Raw genomic sequence first — 18,169 nt, 5'->3', positions numbered from 1 at the left:
TTCCTGTTTTTTTTTTCCCTCTTCTTGATGAGCAGACCGGGCATGTTTCGCACTTGACCGCCCACTCTACTTGGAACGTCTAAAACTGTGCCATTATTGATTTTTTTTTCTCACTGGCAAATTAAGTTATTGGATAATACAGCCCTAGTGCTTTTTGGGAAATTCTTTCATTTATTTTGGGAAGCTGCATATGCTAATATCGTCTTAAATGAAAGCTTATTATGTTTCATAATTTATTCATGCAATGTGATTCACACTTTCAAACCTAAGTTCACTTCCACTTGGTACGTACATTTAACCAGTCCTGTCGGGTTTCTAAGTATTTCCCACTCTCCCGCACTGGCACCGCCCATTTCGTGTCCGTCCCCCTCTGATGATGTGTTCTTTTCTTTTGTGTAATGTTTCTGACCTCAGCAAGTTTGTTTCTCTCGCTTTAATCTCTCTCCTGTGGCCGCCAGCGTATAAAAGGGAGGGGTGCAGTCGGCCGCACACACTCTTGAGTGAGTCTCGGCGTAAGCATCAGGTAAGGCACACACACAGTAGAAATACACCCTCAGTGCTGGTATGTGGACAAGATGGATGACTGTCTTCTTTTGTGACCCAGCAATCATGTCCAGTGATAAATCCAAGTCCTCTTCCCAGACTGATGGGAAAGCCGCTCAGAGCAAAAAGTCAGAGTTTGGCCTGACTTCCTACAAGGTGAGGGAACAATTGCATGAAATCCTCCAACGGAAACTACAAAAATGAGTGTGTTGCCTATTCCTTTTGCAGATGTTGGTGTTTGACCAGGAGAACTTCCAGGGCCGCATGATCGAGATTAGCAGCGAAGTGATGAACATCTGCGAGCTGGGCATGGAACGCGTTCGCTCCCTTCGTGTCGAAAGCGGGCCGTAAGCGCATCCTCCGTTCTTTCCCTTCACTTTTGTCTTTACGGTGGTACTACATCATGTTGTTTGATTGGCAGCTTCGTGGGCTTTGAGCAGATAAACCTCTGTGGGGAGATGTACATCCTGGAGAAGGGTGAATATCCTCGCTGGGACTCCTGGAGCAACTGTCAGAAAAATGACTACCTGCTGTCCTTCAGGCCTGTTCGAATGGTAACAAAAAAAGAAAACAAATCTGTCACTCAACTTCTTAAGTTCCCTCCAATGCTGAATTTTCTTCATCTTTCCCAACAGGACCCTGATAAACACAAGATCTGCCTGCACGAGGTGGGTGAGTTCAAGGGTCGCAAGATGGAGATCATGGATGATGACGTCCCCAGCCTGTTCTCCTATGGATTCACCGACAGAGTGGGCAGCATCATCGTCAGCTGTGGAACGTGAGTGCAGCTCTCTGGTGTACCTCGGATGTCAGACGCCGCCTTTCCTAATGGGTTTTTCATCTGGTCTTCTCAGCTTCGTGGGATACCAGTTCCCTGGCTACCGTGGCAGCCAGTACCTGCTGGAGAAGGGCGATTACAGGCACTTCAACGAGTACGGCGCCCGCACCCCTCAGCTGCAGTCTGTGCGCCGTATTCGCGACATGCAGTGGCACCAACAAGGATGCTACACCATGACCAGCAAGTGAGGCTTGGGGAAGGAGAGAAAGAGAAAGAGCGGATGTGAGGGAGAAGGGCGCAAGAAGAGGGGAAGGGGAAGAGATGTTTGAGGCCTTACCTGACCACCGAAAGGCAGCGAGGGGCATGGGTGAAGGTCCTCTACATTTGGGCCTCTTCCCGTAGAAAGGACCTCCATTCCTCACGGTCCATTTTTCTCTTTCTCCCCTACGGGCTGAGCTTAGTTTCCCCCCTTTCTCTCTCTTTGTTTTTTTTTTTTAAGTCTCTATCTTCAATCCTCTATGAAGCTTTGGAGAAGGAACACGACATCTATTACCGTTTTACACAAGATTTTTGGTTCAGGGTACAATGCACCATGGGAAACTTAGTCTTTAGCACCTCCTGCTCTGGCCCCTGTGCATTGCACACACTCTGCTGTACAGAATCCTGGCCAAGTTTTCAATAAAAAAAAAGATATTTCAAAAATGTTGTCAGGTGACTTATTAAGTGGGAAAAAAATATTCTCAATGCCCATTAATGAAAAACAATGTGAATTTATAGTCAGCGTCTGATGACAGTTGGATTGTCTGTTATTGAAACAAATATTTGCCTACTATGTGTGATCTCAATCATACTTTTTAACAAATGTTGGTCTAATGTTCAAGATAATAAAATGAGGAATGTCACAGTGACTGCATCTACACTTTTTTTTACATGCCATGACATTTTTTTCTATAAAAATGTTTTATTACACTTACAAACAATTTAACACTCAAACATTTGATAAGTTAAAAATAACAGCTCTAGAAAATCGATCAGCAATATGGTTTTGACTATGGACATACGCTACATTATATGGAAAGAACTAAAAGGATACCTGGCCATTACACACCATGCAAAATGAAAAGAGACAAAAAACAAAAGTCCATCGAGTTTTTTTTTTCAAACCAACCTCATCCAAGCATGCCTTTGGGAACATTGCTATTTAAAAAAAAAAAAAAAAAAAGTGTTCCAGCACTTGCCTATGTTTCATGATCTTGCAATATGTCACGCAATTTCGGTTACTTTTTTTGCAATCTTTTTTTAAAATATTAAAAAAAAACATATATATAAAAATATATACTTTTGCTGCAGAGAAAAAGATGCGTGATCCAGGGTTGTGTTACATGCCATCGCTTATGCGATGCACATCACCGGGACATCATTCTCACAAACTCTGAAAGAGACAAATGAGAGAAAACAAATATAATTGCGTGAATTTGACACACAGCAAAAAGGAAATAGGATTCAGCGCTCACCCTCAAAGTCCACCTGACCGTCTCCATTGAGGTCCGCGTCTCTGAGAATCTCGTTTATCTCTCTGTTAGTCACTTGCTCTCCCATCAGTTTCTTCATGGCCTCGCGTAACTCCGTCAAGCTGATTTGTCCGTCACCATTGGAGTCAAACTGGGACAGCCACATGATAAAAGTTGATTTCAACACGAAAAAAAAAAAAACAAAGTAACAAAGACCCATATTTTCAATTTTATGCTCGATTATGCAAAACCCTGCTTTACGGCCGGTGTCACTTTCCGGTATGTTTGCCCGAGCAGACTTGCCGTAGTTTCCGTTATTGCCCATCATTTGCCTAGTGACGTAACTTGTTTTCACCGTCCATGTTTGAGGGCGCAAATTAGTGTCAAATGAGGTAAACAAGGAAAAGTAGTGCAATTAGTGGATTTTGAAAATATATTTTTGTTTCTGAATAACTACTGACTACCATTCCCGTCTGTGTGACGTTTACATGTGTAGAAAGGTAATGTATTAGCAAGCTTTCATCAAGGTGCAATTCAATGTTCAATTAGTGCAGTGTTAATTCGCGTCATTATATCTGGTACATACCTTGATGTGAGTATATTGTGTTTTTTGAAGTTTAAATAATGCAATTCATGTAAACTTTATTATTTTTGTGATACAATATTACACGTTAATGGAAGAAGATTCTCTCATCAATTACATTTGAAAGTTTACGGTAAGAAAAAAACTGTCATTTTCCGTTCTACATCATGTATTGGTGAAAATCTACACCTAGTTGACGCCACCCAAAAATGTGGCAAAGATCTCAAATAAGATCTTGCTCGACTAAATGAAGCTCCTCTCCTCACTTTGACACAGAGGTGCCTTGATTAGTGTTTCTTTTGTTCGGTGACCAAACTTTTAAATCCAAACAAGTGTAGCTCGAAACACCCAAATTATTCCAGCATGTCAAAAGAAAAACACAAATGTCTGTATAGTTTTGCAAAGCAATGTACAGTATTATATCACACTGTATGAAACAACACAGCATTATGATAGCTAAGAAGGATGAAATAAACAGTTTATTGATTGCAAAAATGGAACCAGCATGTTATGAGCATAGTAAAAGAATATCAAAACCTCTTTGAATGCATCGCGCAGTTCTTTCACTCCAATCATGTCTGCGGTCTCTGCCAACATTTTGGGTCCCATCAGCTCCACAAAATCCTCAAAGTCCACTTTGCCTCCACCTGTTAGACAGATGTATTTGACAGTTTTTAGAATTGGTTAAAATAAAATAAGAAAAACAATTATTCTACTGAGTCTGTGTTTGCAATCACTCACAAATCTGCTGACTCAATTCTATGAGTTCCATTTCGGTGGGCATGTATCCCATGGTCCTCATGCACTCGCCTAGGTCTTTATGGCTGATATAGCCGTCCTTATTCTTATCAAACTCCAAAAAGGCTTCACGGAGCTCTAATGATACACAATGAAAAATGAAAGACAGCAAAGTTATTCATTTTGATGTGGAGGAGAAAATACAGTTAAAAAAAATGTAATCTCACCATCCATCTCTTCTGGTCTCAGCTCACGGTCCTGTTGGAAACAATGGCCAGCAATGTCATTGAAAATGTTTTTCTATTTCATACTCGTTCAACACTTTAAGCTATTTTATGTGAAACACATTTTAGACAAAGTTTTGTTTTATGATGTGTGGACACATTGAACAGTGGAATGAGAATGACCATGAATGGAGAGCCAACATTAGTCTGTACTGATATGTTGAATTTGATTGACAATAATCACGTGGTCACACTGTCATGAAAGAATGGATATCTAATACACTCATGTAGTTATAATTTGTAAATAATTGCACGAAGAAAGATTATTGTCATTATAATTTAGTTTGTTGTTGGAGTTCGATAATTTTATTGGTTAAAATTTGGATCCTGAACGTTTACGGCTAAGGAAACTCAAAATTTCAAGAAATTTGAATGTTAGGTAAAACCCCAAATAATTTTAAATGTAAAAATAACGTTTCCTGAAAAGTATATTGTTGTATTTTTAATACATCTGTAACCACGTTTTTAAGTGAACTACTAAAATGAAGGAACTTTTCTACAACAATCTCACTTAAGACACAGCAATAGTATACATATCCTCGATCTAATGTTTGTTTTGCACCATTATAAACTAAACATTTAATATTGGAAATGTTAATTTGTAATTAAATAATGGGACTGTACTCTGCATATTGTCAGTGCAAAGGCAGAATTTTCAGTACCGCTCATTTACTGCATCTGATTAGTGTGTAATGGTACCTTATGAAGTGTCTAGTGAGTTTACTTCAACCAAAATACAAAAACGCGAGTGCATAACCAAACTCAGTCCATCTAAAGAAACACTGTATGTATGTAAATGTATGTAGGGATTAAATTGTATGCTGCAATATGATGACATAAAATGCATGTAGAGCTAACCAGATTACTTTTGCTATGTTGCCAGGCAACACACGTGAAGATTAGGAGATTTAGTGGGAGTAGATACATTTGCGGTCCTTCAGATGCGCTGAAACACAAAGTGAGGTTCACACTCACAAAAATGTGGTTTGATGCTATGCAGGGAACATCAAGGAGACATGAACACACAATCCCCTGTGATCTCTTTTTAGATTGGCCTTTCTCATCTTGAATAAAAACCATGTAATTTATTGCTACTGTCAAGATTCAATATGCAATAAAGTCTACTCACACACTGCATAAACTACTGCTACACAAAAATCATCTCAATCATGATGATCTCAAATATGAACGATGAGAATATGAAAATACTGACGACTATAAAAGGTGCATTGAATCTCCTGCTTTTAAAAACACACACATAAAAGGAGGCAAAAACATGTACTGTACAGCACAACACTTCACTTCAGAGGAGTTAAAAAATAAGCAATGATGGATATTGCTAATTGACAAAACCAATTATATTTTCCAAAAGTACTATTAAAATCACAGGCAATACGAACATACTACTGCAAATTGTACTGGCACCTTCTTAAAATTTATTTAGGTGGAGCTTTGTTAGAGAAGAAGTACAGTCTACTCTGAAAAATGTATTACAAGAAAAAACAATATGAAAGTAGTATTGGAATTTCATGAATGATCATGATCGTTCATATGATTGTCTTATGATTGTTCCTGCGTGTAACCTGCATCTCACTCAAAATTAGCTGGGTAGGCCCCATATTACCTGCAACCCAAATCAGCACAAGCACAATAGAAAATAGATGAATGCTCCTGTAATTATAGAGCAGCTGAGAAATGGGTCAGCTGTTTGTCACTACAACACATGAAGGGCAGCCCGCATTACCCCACATCGGGGTGAGCGATGCACAATTAAAAGTCAATCATTCAGCCGTGTAGCTGAACTATCGACCCCGAAGTGGTGATGCGGTAGATGTCGGATGTGATGGAGGGATGTGGATGAGCAGGAATGATTGGGCGGGGTTTCACCACCTTGTTACCTACGAGTGTCAGCGAAAAGCCTCGCTTGAGGAAGACGCAGGCGGGGCCCGCGATGTTGTGCAGCATGTTGCTGTTTTTCACCAACGTCCCGAAAGGACTTTTGAACAGCTCCTCTCTCACTTCCTCGCCTGCTTCTTCTTCCTTGTCTGGCTGTTGCGCACCCTCGAGGCCCCTCACTTTACCCCTCAGGGACCCATCCGACACCCCCTTTAGAGGTAGACCTGGTTGTTAGCTTCATCTTCAGCCAGCTATGTTTGCTGACATTTAAAGCATAATATTGTAACATTTTATTGCAGCTCTCGAACCTTTTCACCTCAAACCTAGATAAGGGAACAACTGTGATCAAGGAGACAGTTTTTTTTTTCCCTCAGGCAAAGGCCTCCAGATGTTCGCCAACAGATTTAATGGTCGTAAACATTAATTCTCGTCGAACAATGTTCAACAAAGTTTTCAGCCACTAAATTGTCAGGTGCTGCAGAGGTGTGTAAAAGAAAACACATTCTGTCTGCCCAGAAGACACGGTGCCCTAAACTGGACTTGTACCAGCATGGAATTCAAGCGCCACTTTTTGTACGCTGTCTACAAAAACGTCTTTGTGAAATAATGTGCTTGCTATCAAATCAATTGCACTCGCTATCAGTGACCCAATTGAAACCAGAAAGCCATTTGTGTTCTATTCCCTCACTTTCATGAGCTGTCTACTCCTCATGCATTGTCTAAATTACTATTAATTATATAATGATAAAATTGGACCGTCTTTGAAATACTAAGAGAAAATCTGGTTAAAAAATGATTGTGGGATGTGGAAGTCAAATTATAAGGAAAAGAGGACATTAAAAATACATATTCATTCATTCATTAGTACAATATATAGAAATTAAATAATACAAAATTCATATTAAAAACAAAAACAATGGGCATAATTCTTTTCGACAATTAGTTTAACATGAAAAATTACCACTGAACATAAGTAAATACTGTACGCTAACTGTCAATGATTAACAATTACAATACTTAAATTCTTACCTTCCTCATTTTTTCTTTCATGGATGATTTGGTGCAGTTACCCATCACCTAACCTCCCAACCTATCTGTTTCTCTTCTTTACACTTTGTCTCAATCTTTTTTTTTTTTGTCTCCTCACTAGCTGCTTGACTCAAGAGTCCAGTGATTCCATTGCGAAGTGAAACTCCCAACTATTCCGCTGTACTGTGATGGGATGCCACGCGGTGATGAGAAACTCCTCTAAGCTATGTCTGTATTCAACAAGGAAGACTGACTCCACCCACTATTCCAAACTAAACGCCCTAAATTGAAGTGTCAAGTGAAATATTCATTGGAGTGGTTCTTCTCTTTTCTCTTTTCACACTGATCAACCGTAATCTCGTCTCTCCCCACATCAATCTGACACATGTTGTATCAGACCCCAGATGACTTCATCCACAGCAAGACCACTTTTAGGAGGAGAATTAAGAGGGCAAAAACAGAAGGGGATTAATCGGCGCTCTATCAGATTAAAGAAGAGGATGTGATGATGAAATGGTGAGACGAAAGGGTACAAGGAAAGACAAAAAAACAAAACAGAAAGAACTCTGCTATTTTATAGAAATAATTGACACACAATGTTGTGATTGACGACTGGGGCAAGAGTTTAGTTCACTTAAATCGACCCAAAAGTTATTTTGTCCTCAGTTAGGTAACAAAAGTTTGAGAAAAAAGACCAGAAAGTTTTTAACTGACCCAGAGAATATAAGTAAACTGCTCTCTCTGTTTAAAAACAAAGAAAGTAATCTGTTTTGGATCGCTTATGTATTGCCAACAGAGGGTGCCAGACAAAAGCTGCTGATGTATGAAAATCTTGCCAACAGAGGATGCCAGAGAGAAAAAGTGTCACAAGGATGGGGCGCCAAGGAGATGAGAATCACAAGAAGTCAGTAAGTTTATTATTTTGATGACTTAAAGTGTGACGCCACGCTTAAACAAGTTTAACACTCCTGCTCTGGATGGTGCAGTGTTTCACAAAAGGTCTACCTGCAGGAGGTAAAATATTTTTCCCTATCATCAAGTTGTGGTTCATATCCATGTATTTACTATGACATTTGTTCATATCTGTTGTTGGTTTCTGCTCACGTCTTGTAAATGGAGTTTGAACCTTGGACTTAATTTGTCTTTATTGCAGTTTTTAGTACTCCAAACATTTCTGTCGAGACCCATAGTTCTTTAGTCTTGCCAGTCCCGGGGACCCAACAGTTTTAAGAGCTAAAAAGAGCACTGAAGTGGCTCCGTTTCTTGTACGGTATATCATTTTAAAGTTAAAATTGATAAACTCTTTTCCAGTTGTTGTATATTTGTTTGTCATATTGTCGGGCCGTGCCGTAAAGAGGAGATTGCAACAATTCCAAAGGCTCATGACTTAGGGGCCCGGCTTTTACACCCATTAATATTAGCACGAATCCATCTTGTGAATTCTTGCAATGCCGTATAAATGCCGTTTACATGTCATTAGGTCACAGTCTGCAAATGCTTTCTTCATTTTGGATTTATTGTACGGCGCTTAATGGATTTTCACAATCGTCAGACAGTTATGAGATTGAAATAATGTTTCATTGTTTCCTGCTGCGGTTTCTCTGAGTAATTTCACATTGGTCGCTCAGTAGCTGGACTCATTAGTGACTCATCCAGATGAGTGTGAGACAAACCGACACCAGCAGCTAACTGATACCATTATGACTGAGTAATTAGCAGCTCAGTTACTTCATCACATTTCATTTCATTATGTAAATTAGGTTTGTTTGTTTGTGTGTGTGTGTGTGTACAGTATGTGTGTGCATGCGCGTGCGTGTGCTCATTAGGTACTGATCTGGTGTCAGATGTTGAGCAACTGGTGTCCATTAACAGGAGCTGTCAGTCAGAGATTGACGATGTAACGTAGAAGGTATGAAGGGCAGTCTAGTCTAGTCTTATTCATTCAGCAAAACATTATGCTACTGCACAAAAAAAGGCCTATGCTGGAGTTAGGATTCACTATGAGAATTCTGCTTAATAAGAGAAAGTGGCCTCTCAAATACTAAAGCAATTACAGTATGTCTTCTGTTCAATCTTAATATTTTGCAAGTTTTATGTTGATTGATAGGTTGGTTTGTTTGATTGGAGAACTTATCTATGATCTCAAGGTATGGTTGTCTCTACTTCAAATACATTGAAACTACATCAAATTAAGAATGAAAAAGGTTTGTTAGGAAAAAAAATACAGAGTGCGCCGATCTATCAGGGCATCCATTGTACTTGGTGCCTTTTCATTTTGTCCTTTTTTTTTTTACTTAGTGGAGTTGTGCAACACTTGCTTGCGTCATTTGTAAGACTTCCTTTTGTGTGGGCTGAAGGTTCATCTTTGCAAGCAGGAAACGGGCTCCTAATTAAATAGAGGTGCGTGTTTCTTTCCGCTCCTTGCTGATGGTGCTGACAGTCACTCACTTGGCGTCTTATTTTTGGACCTGTCGCATCACAACTGACATCAGCTGTTTTTCTTTTTCTGGAGATTTCCTGCTGACGTGAGCATATTACAGCCTCCTCAGTCTAAGGATGACTCACAGGCCGCAGCACTATCTTAATCTCTTCTGATAATATTTTTATAGTTTGTAACACCATGATCCCATATTCTGAGCGGCCGACGACAGATGCAATATGTATACATGTGGCGGCCCTCTCGCGCATCTCTTATGTGTCACCCTGTCACTGACACGAGATGCAATGTGATGGAAAGCCTGTGCACAATAACTGCCGGGTTATGGCTGTAGAATCATATCTCTGGCTGAGCATGGCCCTATCTGTAACGGATTACACTTTCCTAATGTTTCCTAAAGTAAAGGAGCTTAAATCCTCTCCAACACACGCTATCTCATCCTTAACGTTGAAGCTCCCGCCAATGCACTCCAGGGGTAAATGAAATTAGATGTAGTCGATGTCGCCATATTAAATGCAGCTTTTGCTTCGTATTGTAAGATCTCAGACCCGTGAGATGAATTGCAGCGCAAAATCAACAACTATGGATGTTGGATAACTTTACTGCTTTAATCAAAAAGGATCAAGGACCTTCCCGAGCCAGCATATGGTGCTAATATTTATCATTTGCTCCAATATACAGTATACTGTACTCTACTGTACATTGGTACTTGTGGTAATTTTTTTCTGATGCTGTTTTGCCATTACCATTTAAAGTTACATGTGTTTGGAATCTGCAGTTGTCATTAAAAAGCATATTTTGATGCTAACGCATAATAGCAAAGGCCATATACATTGTATGCCTGTAAAAACAAGATATTCTTTATCCTCTGCAAAAATTCAGTACTTTGTCCGGATTTCTTCTATCAACACCAAATATATGTGTATTTTACTGACCTCTAGTGGCCAAAGCGTACTTACCAGACACAATTCTCAATTACTTCATGAAATCATGTCACACAAACTGTTTAATTCTTTACATCGTATTTAATTAGAATTTTAATGTATGTTTGATAGGGCCTGACTCTCTGTTTTTTAGGCAGATGTCAATGCCTATTTTGTCATCAAAAATACCGATAACTGACTTTTGGCTAATGTTTGGAAGGACATCATCGGCCGATTAATTTGGCGGGCCCTATATTTTATATGGAACAATACTGTACAGGATTTTTTAAGTGTTTTGGTGGAGTGAGTAAATTGATTTTCTATTCATTTCGATACGGAAAGAATAAAAAAAAAAACTAGTGTTTTGTGCTTAATGCCTTGAGCTACCATAAGATGGTGCCAGAGCTCATGCTAATAGAAATGTAGTACTGTAATTGGCATCAGGACAGTTTTACTAATGTGATAAATTTAGAATGGCAGACTGCACATGGATGTAGGGGAGGAGCTTAATTTAGCCTGGGTCTTCAGTGATACACCCTAAGCGTCTGTGCCGCATGTGTATGTCCTCAACAATTTCTGATGCTTTTTTTGTCGTCAAAGTTTGTTTACCATTTATTTCTAATCTTAATGCTATGAGATGATTTAGAGCTATTGATATAGGCAACATTTTTTTCACTTTTTGCCACACACAACACAACTGACTTTTAGCTACCTGTCCAAACACAGAGTCCACGATGGGCAGCAGGTCCACGGGCTCCAACTCCTCCACTTCCTCTCTGAGGCTGGTTTTCCTCCTCGATCCCTGCATCATCTCCTCCAGCCTCTCCTCCAGCGTCCGTGCGTTCTCAGATGCTGATTTTGGGAGGTGGACACCTCTTTGATGGTGACCGGGTTGCGGTGTGGACACTTGGATGTCTGCTGTGTTTGCCCCTCCCTGCTCGCCGTTGCGCTTCTTCTGCTTCTCCACCTTCTTCTTAATGGCGGCTTGCACCTGTGAAGAGAGAACCAGTTTTAGAACCTCAGGTCAGATTTGCAGTAGTCCTACAGCATAATCTGTGAAAAATCTGAAGTGAAAAATTTCATCCTGTCCTATTTATTTTCCACTTAGTTCAACTGAAACAGTAAAAACATTTCTATTTATTAATTCAAGCCCCCATAAATAACATGAATTGTAAAGTGTTTGCTTCACATGTTGCTCAGTCTCAAGGTTAACTTTTTTTTTTAAATCTAAGTGACTGATTAATCGCCTTTAAAATAAGCAGTTTCTCACCACTATTTGTGATATATATATATATATATATATATATATATATATATATATATATATATATATATATATATATATATATATATATATATATATATATATATATATATATATATATATATATATATATAATGGTGAAGGCTAAATTCCCAATTTACATTGCCTGTTTACTGTCAAAGGAGGAGTAGTCATGTCAAGCAATCAAGATTTTTTTTTTTTTCAATGTTATTTTCCTACGATTATGTTGAGTTGATGTGCAGGGACATAACACCATAACGCACCACGCCACCAACGAGCTTTGGAGGTCAAAATAAATGCACCAAATGAATGTCAATGCAATAGCTTTTGGCAGCTTTTATTTTGAAGTTTTTCCTTGAAGTGGTGTTTCCGTTTTTATTAGCTTGACTTGTCCTCGCAACTCCTTTATCCCAAATCATTGCCATCATATTACTTACTGTAACTACTGACATCGGCACACCGCCATTGTACATACATAATTATATTATTCTTATCAGCGACTTTAAATATATAACCTAATGACCTAAAAGGTTATGGTATTTCTCTTTTCATTTGTCGTTCATCCTTACTAAGGTCGCAGACTGACTGATGCGAGAAGCGAAGTACATCATTGAAGGGTCACCAGCAGGGCAAATATTGACAAGTAAACGTTCAGACCTACAGTCACACCTCAGGACAATTTAGAGTTCTTAACATAAATACTTTTCAAATATGAGAAGAAGTATTTATTGTTAACATTATTGTCAATTTTATTACAAAGTATTTGTATTATCATTACTATTTATTATTTTTAATAGCAATCACCAGCAACTGTTACATAACATTATTTATCAACACTCTGACCAGTTTTGAGAGAAGTTCTATACGAATACAAAATAACAAAGTAGGAAATCCATTTTAGCTGCAACGTTTTTCCCAGTCCAACAAAACTTGACATTCACTGATCATGTTTGTAGAGAATATGGGATAAACGCACACCTGTTTGGCGGTCCTCTCCTGTGGCACGCTCATAGCTGGAGCACCGCCTCCCGCAGCCGTCGACTCCCGAATGATCATGAACATCTTGATGATGACACAGGCACACACACCCTCCCTCTCTCTACCTCTCACTCTCTCTCTCTCTCCCTTTCTCTCTCTCTCTCGCTCTCTCTCTCTCGCTCTCTCTCTCAAACACCCTCTCTTGCCCTCACCCTCCCTCTCTTGTCGGTCTTAGCTCTGTTCTAATTTTTAATGTGCAAAAATCCAGCCTAAAGTGAATTGAAAAAAAAGGTCAGCAGACATATGGCTTTCACTCAAAAGTTGCTTGGGATTGCCGCGCTCAAGCTGAAATGTTTGTCCATCCTCCAGCCATGTGGGCCTGCTCCGAGCTGAGCTGAGCGTTTCCTCCGCCGCGAAGTTTTCTTCTGTGCGAGTTTTGTGACTTGGTGGCTTTTTATCATCAGCTTTTGTCTTGGCCACAGTATTAAGTTCCTGCACCTCAGCCCTCATTCTCTATCTCTCTGCCTTTTAGGTGACACCCTATACCTCCTGTGCTTTACGTCTCACTCTTTCTACCTGTAACACGCTTACCTCGCTCCTTTAACGGCCTTCTCTTTTTCAATGTGGCCATCTAAGGATACTATCAACTTTACCTCCACAGTAAGACACCTTGTCTCATGTGTGTTTTTCACCCTCAAAATCAGAATTCATTCCACCTTCTCGTAATTTGGAATATTACAAATTGTAACCTCTTCATGCAAATTATTGGAAATTACTGGGAATTTAGGGTATTTTTATTGGACTGTTTCATATTCAAGCAAAAGTAACAAATTGTTTTGTCATTAGCAGGCAACATTAAGTAGACAGTTTAATTTAATTGCATGCATGCACTCTACTGGAGTGGCCATGTTTGTACCTCAAGTTTGATCTTGTATAATAAAACAAAACAAAACAAAACAAAAAGAACAAAGCAAATACAATTTATTCAACTTGAAAGGCTTGCAAATTGGGACGTTTGTTAAAGTATCGCTGTTTTTGCATAAAATGTTTTTGTTTTTTTTTAAACCAGGATTATGCAATGTTATAATTCTTAAATATGTACATCTCTCCAGTAAATAACAATTCAAAATGTATCTTGACATATTGTCTTATATAGAGTAATGATTCAATTCAGTTTATATTAGGTTTTAAAATGGAATGATGCAGTTCAATTTAATTGCACTCCCGTCTATTATATTAAAACATTTTTTTTAATTATTTTTTTTAATAACACAGCTAATTTTTACTTTTACATTTAAAGACCATGTAGAGTGAGTTCACAGGTTTGTTTCCAAACATAGAATTTTGAAGATGTGTACACAGAGAACTATGTTATACGTACTCTACTTTTATATATTTAACATTTTTTTAATTGAATTGTGGTAAGGCTGTTAATGCCTTTTTGCGGTGAGTGTTTTTTTTTTTTTCCCCCACTTCTCCAGGACTTTGAAGTTTCCCATTATATGTTTTTGGTATATTCCAATTTCGTTAAAAAGATCCCATTAATTCCCATGAAATTCCTTGAATTATGAAACCCTAATTCTCATTGCATCCTGTATTTCTCCTTTCTCTCCACATCTATTAGTCTTCAAATCCCTCTTTCATATCCCAAGCCTTTGTCAGGACACAAATTGGATTACAGTATTTCCCATTTGCCTTGGTCAGATATCCATTTAGTTACATGACACGCAGAGGAGATGCTGTCATATTTTTGTGTTGTTGTTTCTCCTTTTTCATGTAAACTCAGCTGCTATCCAATCATTTGTTTGGGCTCTAACGCATCACTTCAAAGTGGTCATGCGTGCATAATCTCATCCGTCAAGCACCACTGAGCGCACACATGTGCACACAGGTGAATGTTTAATCTCTATTTTTAGATTAATCACACAAAGCCAGACGTGAATGTATTTTGTGGTTGTTCTTACCTCTCTTTGTTGTTTTCCCCGCTAACAATATGATTTGGTTGTGCATGACCCTTGACATTTAGTATTTATAAATAAAGACAAAGCTGAATGGGATCCAGAGAATCGTCCGGGCCGTAATGTAGTAACCAGGGCTTATGTTACTGCGTGTTAACTGGCCTGCAATGATATCAAGTTAGAGATCAGGACACTGTGACTAACCCTGCAGCCCAATAAAAGGAGTCAAAATCAGCCATGAATAATAGACACTATCTCTTCTCATCATTTATTTGTTTGTATTACAGCTGACCATATCCAATTCGCTCTAATAGCCTGACACTTATTTATTAAGATGGCACTGAAAAAGAAGCTCTTTGTACGTACGCGGTGTGCCATATGAGGTGACCTCTAATCAGCTGATTACCGTAGAAATTAGATATTCACAGCTGGAGGATAACACAATAACACACACAACAAAAACATAGTGTTTGCTTAGAAAGACCAACTCAGTAAAAGTGGTGAAGAGTCAGTTCTGGTCACCTTCTACCAGTAAAATATACAGTGCAAAAAAAAAAAAACAAAAAAAAAAAAGCACAACCGATATTAATGCTCAAATTGAAATTCACAACCTGTAATAATGACACAAACTATGGCAAAAATGCTTTATTAATATTGAAAAATATTTAGTGTATTAACATATTGCACCAAAATGAGTCGTAAAATTTGGAAACTGTTCTGATATCTTCCTTCCTTATGGGCTCCTTGTTTTCTAAATGTTTTCTGTATTCTGTTTTGACCTCCAAGAGCAAATGGTGAAATAAACACACCAGTCTTAAAATCTAAATCGAGGCAAACAAACAGGTGGCCTTTGTAGTTTTTGTTTTTTACATCATGGCTCTTTTGAGCTAATTTGAGTAGAGCTTAATAGAATTCTCCCATAATAAATTTGGAGCCTGGATCCTTGGAAATTTTCCAGGCATCCTCTTATAATAACTAGTCCGCCCAATTTTGATTTGATTGGTCAAACGATTTTTTTTTTTTTAAACTTAGCTAAACATTTGAACAAATTTGAAACAAACATAAAAAAAAAATACATTAAGTACCGGGGTGTGAATGCATGGACTCTGAAAAATATGCCCATGCAATAGAATGAGATAGTTGTGCTATTATTTAGCACTAGCAAAGCCTGATCAGCAAAAAGCAAATCTGCGCGTAACTGATGCCCGCACACCCAAACGATCTACACTCTACTGTAGCTGCCTATGAATGCCACAAGATCATAAAAGACTACTTTTGTCTAAGCATGGCTTCTCAACTCATATCAGTTGCAAGCCATTACCAGATGACACCATACAATACTGTTACTTATTTTTCATGTACTATAACTATTTTTAGCAAATGATGGAGCACTGGTTGACACAAATGCAGAATCACAAATATGCAGCATTGTGCTATCATTAGCTTTTCTCAACACCATTACGTTTTCAGCTAAATGTGCAGTCATCTATCCCCAGTGTGGCGTGACAATAGTCAGTGGCTCCCGGTTGTAGCCATTAATAATAGGCCAAGGATTAAAGTATGGGTAGACTGGCTCGTTGAATTTGGCATCGTAGAAAGTGAACAGGTGGCTCATATCGCCGGCGTCGTAAAAAGCCACCTCACCGCGGCCACAGTCCAGATAGATGCCCACACGCCTGGGAGGTTTGGCTGGATACAACAAGCCATCCTCCTCTGTGTCCGTGCATGCTTCGTACTCGCAGGTTCCATCTCCGTTGTCTCTCAACACCATAGTCCAGAAACCGTCCTCAGGGCAGAGATTGATCTCATCCTTCCTGTTGACGGAGGCTCGGGCCACGCCGAGACCCCACGCCGTCTTGGCGCCCACCTCCACCTCCCAGTAGTGTCGGCCTGAGGAAAAGGCCTCTGAACCAAGGACGATGTTGTAGCGAGTGAAGCGTTCTGGGTTGTTGGGCAGGTTGGGCTGGAGTTTACCCACTTGGACGCTACTACGACACGAGGAAACCCACAGGCAGGGGTAGGCCGTGTCTGGGTCCAATGACACCGCAGTCACAGCTATGAATATTAGGGAAAATGTATTTACGCTCGCATCGCACCAACAGTTGAATGTGCTGCGTGTGTGGGTTCCTGTACGGCTATTCTTGTGAGAAACGATTTGAGTTTTCTGCCAAAATAGGACATTTTGGAGACGTGAGAACATTTAGACCGGTCCTCATTTGAGTATAGGTTTGAACTGGGTTGGGATTGAGGTCAGGGTAAGTGTTCGGAATAGGCAATCGTTTCTGATGGTTATGGTTAGGGACTAGGAAATACATTTTTTCAGTGGTTGTCCTCCCAAGTATAGTCGTACAAACGTGTGTGTGTTTTTGTACCAGGCTGAAAGATTGTGCTCATTTTTCTCCAGGTTCTGTACTGCAAAGGTCCCACAAACTCTCCTGACTGTAGATCAACACTCACCTCTGGGGGGCGCTCAAACAAGCTTTCAGCCCTGGAATGGCATAAAGAATGACTCATTTAGGCAAACAAAAAGCAATGAAGGTAATTGTCTAGTAACACAAAGACAACGATAAACTAATTTGTTGGACTATTAAGATGTTTACAAAAAGACAATTGCATTCAATAATGAACGTTTCTGTCGGTGTAATTTTGACACAAAAAATTGTATGGATCTTTTTCAGGAGCAGAAACTGTTCCATCAGAAATTATTGGAATTTATACCCCTTTCGTCAACAATATATGATTTTTATTCTCATAACATTCTGACACATTCCTTTAGTGTGACAATATTTTTCTTTCAAGGGTATTCCTAAAACAAGGATATTTACAACATCACAGTCATTTACTTGTTTCATTTACAATAGTTTAGTAAAATCAAAATAATATGGAACCAGAAAAAAGTAATTAATTTTAATTCATTTTCAACAAGAAAATTTAACGTTTTTTGTTTTGTTTTTTGTTTGCATTTGAAGTCTTCAATTAAAAAATGTCAATGGCTAAAATTATGTGCGTCGTACTAAGGAAAGGCATTTTTCTAGCATACAGCCTATGACAGTCTGCCCTCTAGTGGTACATTAACTAGAGTACATTAAATCAGGTTGGCCCCTAAAAACATGTTTAAATGGATGCAAGACAGATTAAGAATGTTCTGGCGTGTGATCAACCATAAAACACAAAAATGACAGTAAATGATCATAAATAATTACAATAACGGTACTCACCCACCAAT

At 38.9% G+C, this 18,169-nt stretch overlaps 3 protein-coding genes and 1 long non-coding RNA gene across 10 annotated transcripts in view; 2 read left to right on the top strand and 2 right to left on the bottom strand.

Moving 5' to 3' along the window:
• Window positions 1-451: 451 nt before the first annotated feature.
• Window positions 452-2,229, top strand: crybb1l1 (crystallin, beta B1, like 1). 2 transcript variants are annotated; one of them, XM_088430910.1, is made up of 6 exons: window positions 459-523; window positions 605-699; window positions 772-890; window positions 965-1,097; window positions 1,179-1,321; window positions 1,398-2,229. In XM_088430910.1, the coding sequence occupies exons 2-6, from the start codon at window positions 610-612 to the stop codon at window positions 1,567-1,569; spliced, it is 657 nt and encodes a 218-aa protein (XP_088287036.1). In that variant the 5' UTR covers window positions 459-523; window positions 605-609; the 3' UTR covers window positions 1,570-2,229. The 2 variants fall into 2 exon arrangements, with proteins under 2 accessions (XP_088287035.1, XP_088287036.1); XM_088430909.1 differs by having other exon boundaries at window positions 452-523; window positions 965-1,321.
• cabp2b (calcium binding protein 2b) lies at window positions 1,610-13,135 on the bottom strand. Of its 4 annotated transcripts, XM_088430908.1 has the most exons (8): window positions 12,986-13,135; window positions 11,435-11,713; window positions 6,340-6,543; window positions 4,381-4,411; window positions 4,157-4,291; window positions 3,953-4,062; window positions 2,836-2,983; window positions 1,610-2,753 (listed from the first exon to the last, which is right to left on the bottom strand). In XM_088430908.1, the coding sequence occupies exons 1-8, from the start codon at window positions 13,067-13,069 to the stop codon at window positions 2,728-2,730; spliced, it is 1,017 nt and encodes a 338-aa protein (XP_088287034.1). In that variant the 5' UTR covers window positions 13,070-13,135; the 3' UTR covers window positions 1,610-2,727. The 4 variants fall into 4 exon arrangements, with proteins under 4 accessions (XP_088287034.1, XP_088287031.1, XP_088287032.1 ...); XM_088430905.1 differs by lacking the exon at window positions 6,340-6,543 and having other exon boundaries at window positions 12,986-13,130; XM_088430906.1 differs by lacking the exons at window positions 11,435-11,713; window positions 12,986-13,135 and adding an exon at window positions 7,363-7,857.
• Window positions 3,177-11,964, top strand: LOC148413789 (uncharacterized). 2 transcript variants are annotated; one of them, XR_015867567.1, is made up of 4 exons: window positions 3,177-3,224; window positions 7,484-7,878; window positions 8,159-8,270; window positions 11,449-11,964. It is a non-coding gene; the product is annotated as an uncharacterized LOC148413789 (long non-coding RNA). The 2 variants fall into 2 exon arrangements; XR_015867566.1 differs by having other exon boundaries at window positions 3,195-3,332.
• A 2,062-nt stretch (window positions 13,136-15,197) lies between the features above and the next one.
• LOC148413787 (E3 ubiquitin-protein ligase TRIM11-like) overlaps window positions 15,198-18,169 on the bottom strand; it is a 7,275-nt gene continuing 4,303 nt past the window's right edge. For both annotated transcript variants that reach the window (XM_088431912.1, XM_088431913.1), the window contains 3 exons: window positions 18,162-18,169; window positions 17,316-17,431; window positions 15,198-16,998 (listed from right to left, as the gene is read on the bottom strand). The exon at window positions 18,162-18,169 is cut by the window's right edge and continues 15 nt beyond it. In XM_088431912.1, the coding sequence (XP_088288038.1) occupies window positions 16,430-16,998; window positions 17,316-17,431; window positions 18,162-18,169 (693 nt within the window). In that variant the 3' untranslated portion in view covers window positions 15,198-16,429. The remainder of the gene's footprint in view (window positions 16,999-17,315; window positions 17,432-18,161) is intronic.

This window comes from Hippichthys cyanospilos, chromosome 13, assembly GCF_059441005.1.
Source record: "Hippichthys cyanospilos isolate Australia breed blue-spotted pipefish chromosome 13, RoL_Hcya_1.0, whole genome shotgun sequence".
NCBI classification, from domain to species: domain Eukaryota; kingdom Metazoa; phylum Chordata; class Actinopteri; order Syngnathiformes; family Syngnathidae; genus Hippichthys; species Hippichthys cyanospilos.
Note: the sequence above shows the minus strand (reverse complement) of the source record. Positions and strands in the feature narration are given on the sequence as shown.

Bases quoted from the DNA above. Each gene is read 5' to 3' on its own strand.
- cabp2b (XM_088430908.1), bottom strand. From the start codon at position 13,069: ATGTTCATGATCATTCGGGAGTCGACGGCTGCGGGAGGCGGTGCTCCA. The intron at 11,714-12,985 runs GTGTGCGTTTAT...CTCTCTTCACAG, and splicing joins AGGAGAGGACCGCCAAACAG to GTGCAAGCCGCCATTAAGAA. The intron at 2,984-3,952 runs GTTTTGATATTC...TGGCTGTCCCAG, and splicing joins TGCGCGATGCATTCAAAGAG to TTTGACTCCAATGGTGACGG.
- crybb1l1 (XM_088430909.1), top strand. From the start codon at position 610: ATGTCCAGTGATAAATCCAAGTCCTCTTCCCAGACTGATGGGAAAGCC. The intron at 700-771 runs GTGAGGGAACAA...TTCCTTTTGCAG, and splicing joins TTGGCCTGACTTCCTACAAG to ATGTTGGTGTTTGACCAGGA. The intron at 891-964 runs GTAAGCGCATCC...TTTGATTGGCAG, and splicing joins CTTCGTGTCGAAAGCGGGCC to CTTCGTGGGCTTTGAGCAGA.